The sequence below is a fragment of the Galeopterus variegatus genome, unplaced genomic scaffold (genome assembly GCF_000696425.1).
Source record: "Galeopterus variegatus unplaced genomic scaffold, G_variegatus-3.0.2 Scaffold3926, whole genome shotgun sequence".
Taxonomy (NCBI): domain Eukaryota; kingdom Metazoa; phylum Chordata; class Mammalia; order Dermoptera; family Cynocephalidae; genus Galeopterus; species Galeopterus variegatus.
The window spans coordinates 57,065-60,666 of NW_007730037.1; the positions used below are offsets into that span (position 1 = coordinate 57,065).

Consider the following 3,602-nt stretch of genomic DNA (forward strand, 5'->3'; position numbering starts at 1 on the left):
GTCTGGATGAGGACTGTAATATACCGTAATAGAAGTCTAATTCTGATAAGACATAAATTCGGTGATATTAAAAAATCATGGTTATGAATATCATCAATATACACACAGTCATGCATTTTCATTTTGAAAAATGATTTTTCACATAACTCAAATGTGTTCCTGTGAAGTGACTGACTTTAGGAGTCAGGCGAGTCAATGCATGAAGACCAAGAGCTTGATGGTGATGACTAAAGCATATAATTAAACGTTTGAAATCTTTTGCCTGTACTATACCTTTTCATCCAAGGCCTTGTGGTGTTCAAACAAAGATTTCAGTGCCTTGAGAACTTCAACTTCGCTGGATACTCCTGAGGGGGACTGGGCTTGCCGTTTTACCACCGTCATTCTTAGTGATCTTTCATGTCGTGACACAAGGCACTCCAAATGCTCCAGTAACAGCTATTGGGTTTAAGGGAAAACACAATTATCTTATGGATGCAAGTCACCAATAATTATAAATCATTTCTACTTTAAAATATTACGGGCTTATGTAATATCTAATGATAACCTCGGGTTATACTACGGGTACTAAAGAACCACAGACCTGTGTCAGCCGGGGCTCATAAAATACATTAAAGATAAATGGCATTTCAATCATATAACAAGTGACTGAACTTAAAAAGGTAATCTAAATGTTATGCATCCCCTTAGAAAGTTTAATAATTTCAGTATGGATTTAGTAGAAATAGAACACAACAAAATATGTATGATCCAATATGATAATTATTAAAGAACACTGCATGATGCATGATGATTTTTTTCAAAAGTCATTTACATTTGGCTGTTTAAAACTCTGGAATTAAAGGAAATGAGCATAATCATTACTTAAAATCATTGCTTTAAATTACAGTGATGATCACATGATTTTATTCACAATTACTCTTTAGATAACGTTATAAAAAATATATGTGCAACCAACTGGAATACAGTAACTGAAATTCCTGATAATCATTTTGGGAAAAGGATTTAGGAACATAATTTCTAGACTGTCTATGTTGAAACCTATGTCTTCCAGAGTAGTCTCTGGAGCCATGACGCAGGTGAGAGGAAATCCAGAGAAGAGATGCCAGGCTATTCCAGTCTCTACAATCTTACTTTGCCAGAGAAGTTCTGCTTTTAAATGTTTTGTGAATTAAAGCTTCACATTTGTTTTAATTTTAAAGGGGAGTTTTACTGCTAAAACCAAAGATACATGAGAAGAAAAACAGAAACTGCTGGGTTATTTTCAGTCTATTGCAATTTTACTGGTGAAGACGCACATAGAACTGGTAAGTTTTGTAGAAGAGACCTACAGAATAGTAAAAAGCAGAAGTTAAAAAGTGCTGTCTATTAATGCAAAATAAAGCAGAAATTACCCAAACAAAAGAAAAATGCAGATATACAATACTGGGGATGGAAAAAAAATAAAGAAAACGATTTTCTTTTTCTCAGAGCTTTTTTCTAAAGCTTAAACTGCAATGAAAAATTTTGATTTTCACAATACCACTATTAGATTCAGTCTCATGTATTAGTCTCACATTTCTTAGTGCCTAATAAGTTAATTTCTCAACATCCACTGTCACTAATTACAGTTCACAGTGTCAGAAAATTTATCCTGTTATTGGCACAAAGAACACAAATATCTGAGATCCTAAACTTATATAGGTCAATAGATAAGAGTCATATTTAAGAGTCAAAATAATATTAATAGTGTTTCAGTATGAAGATATCAATATTTTCAAAGAGCTTTCCTTTTTTTTAAATCAATCTCTGATATTTATGGTATTTTACTCTGGATACATGTGTACATTAATTAAATTCAAGCTGTTTCACATGAGTTATGAGGATTTGCATGAACTTAACCTTGCCTATTTTTCCAGCATCATCTTGTGTCAATCTTTCCCTTGCAATCTATGATCCGATCACAATGGAATACTTTCAGTTCCTCAATATGCCAAGCCTTTGCCTATGCTGTGCCCTCTACCTGGAGTTCTCTTCCTTTGTCTCCTCATCTGGCCGGCTCTCTCTCATTCTTTGTCTCACCTTAAATATCACCCTCTCAACGAGGCATTTGCTCACTACTCTATGTAAAGTAGGTCTTTCCTTTTCCCCGCCTCCGTAATACTCTATTTCAGTCCCTTGCCTCTTTTCACAATGTATCATGATGTGTAATTTTTAAAAAGTAGTTTTACTAAATTTTATTCTATTCCCTAATTGGAATATAAGCTCCATGAGGCACAGTAGCTGCCTTGATCCTTCTAATCCTCTCTGTATTTGGGTGTTTTCAGTTTCTGACATCCATAGGTATGCAATAAATATTTATTGTATGCATTTAAAAATGAATGAATGAAGTAAATTTTCCTGTGCGTGTTCCTGCCTATGTCAAAGCTAAACCTGTGGCCATGGTTAATTGTCACTATTTACTAAAAGCTGAGGCTAATCAACATCGCTATATACAATGTTTTATCTGGATAACTCACATAAAAAACCAAGCATTATAATACAATGAAAATTGGTTTTCTTAACTGAAAACTAGAGGTAGCTTGGTTTGTAGAATAAATACAATAAATATTTTAGCATCTAATATTGCATGATACAGTATAGGATACAGAAACAATGATATATAATATTCACCCTCTAGAAAAAAAACACAATGAGCATTATAATGAAGCTACGAAGGACGTCTATTATTAATGACTACCTAAATCTATTGATAACACACTTTACATTTGGCAAGTTTCTCACATTGTGAATTTCACCTTTCCAACATAGAGTACAAAAAACTACAGTTCTCAGACTTCTATGATAATTTTTTCTACTAATTACACACTCATGCAAGAAGTGAGGAGACAAGTTGGATTAAGGCATCCATTTTACTCAATGGGAATGGCAAAAGAATCATGATTTTCTGCTGAAAAGGAGAATCAGTCCCATTACCAGCTTTGCAGTGAGCTTCGGGAAGTTGGTCCAGAAAGGTTGGGTTGCAGACTGTTTTTGCTAAGAATGTTTTAATATCCATTGAAAATAACTGCCTGCTTAAACTAACGATAGTGAATTCTGTTGTGTGCATCTAAGAATGTGCTGATACTGAAGTCACCAGGTTCTACCTACAGCCACCTTTCCAGTGATAGTCATCTGCAATAGCCAGGGTCACTTCCCATTAATCTTTAAATATGTTAACTCCCCAATCATTGTCACTTTTTCCAACACAACTCCAGTCATAATTCTCGGTGACCTTTATTAATCATTTAGATGATTCCTCCAACATATTGGCCTCTCAACTGTTAGACCTCACATACTCGAGTGGTCTCAATTTCCACACTATCTCAGTAACTGATACAAAGAATCGCTGTAGAATTTGCTATTACTAACAAATACAACTGTTCCATAGTTTCAGTTTCTATCATCTAACTCAAAGATTGCTACATTTTAGCTCACCTGTTGAAGTGTTCAAACTCTAAGAATACTTCGATTTATAATCCCTTTATCATAGGAATTTGTTACTGCCCCTCCCACATTCATACCTTCACCATCCTTACATGTCCCAGAGGGATCTAAATTCTATGAACTCATCTCCTATTCTT

At 34.5% G+C, this 3,602-nt stretch overlaps 1 protein-coding gene across 1 annotated transcript in view; it reads right to left on the reverse strand.

Moving 5' to 3' along the window:
* Positions 1-3,602, reverse strand: part of LOC103601882 (liprin-alpha-2-like) — a gene marked incomplete at its 3' end in the record, with an annotated part of 184,707 nt that overhangs the window by 40,714 nt on the left and 140,391 nt on the right. The window contains exon 3 of the mRNA XM_008586290.1: positions 274-438. Within this exon, the coding sequence (XP_008584512.1) occupies positions 274-438 (165 nt within the window). The remainder of the gene's footprint in view (positions 1-273; positions 439-3,602) is intronic.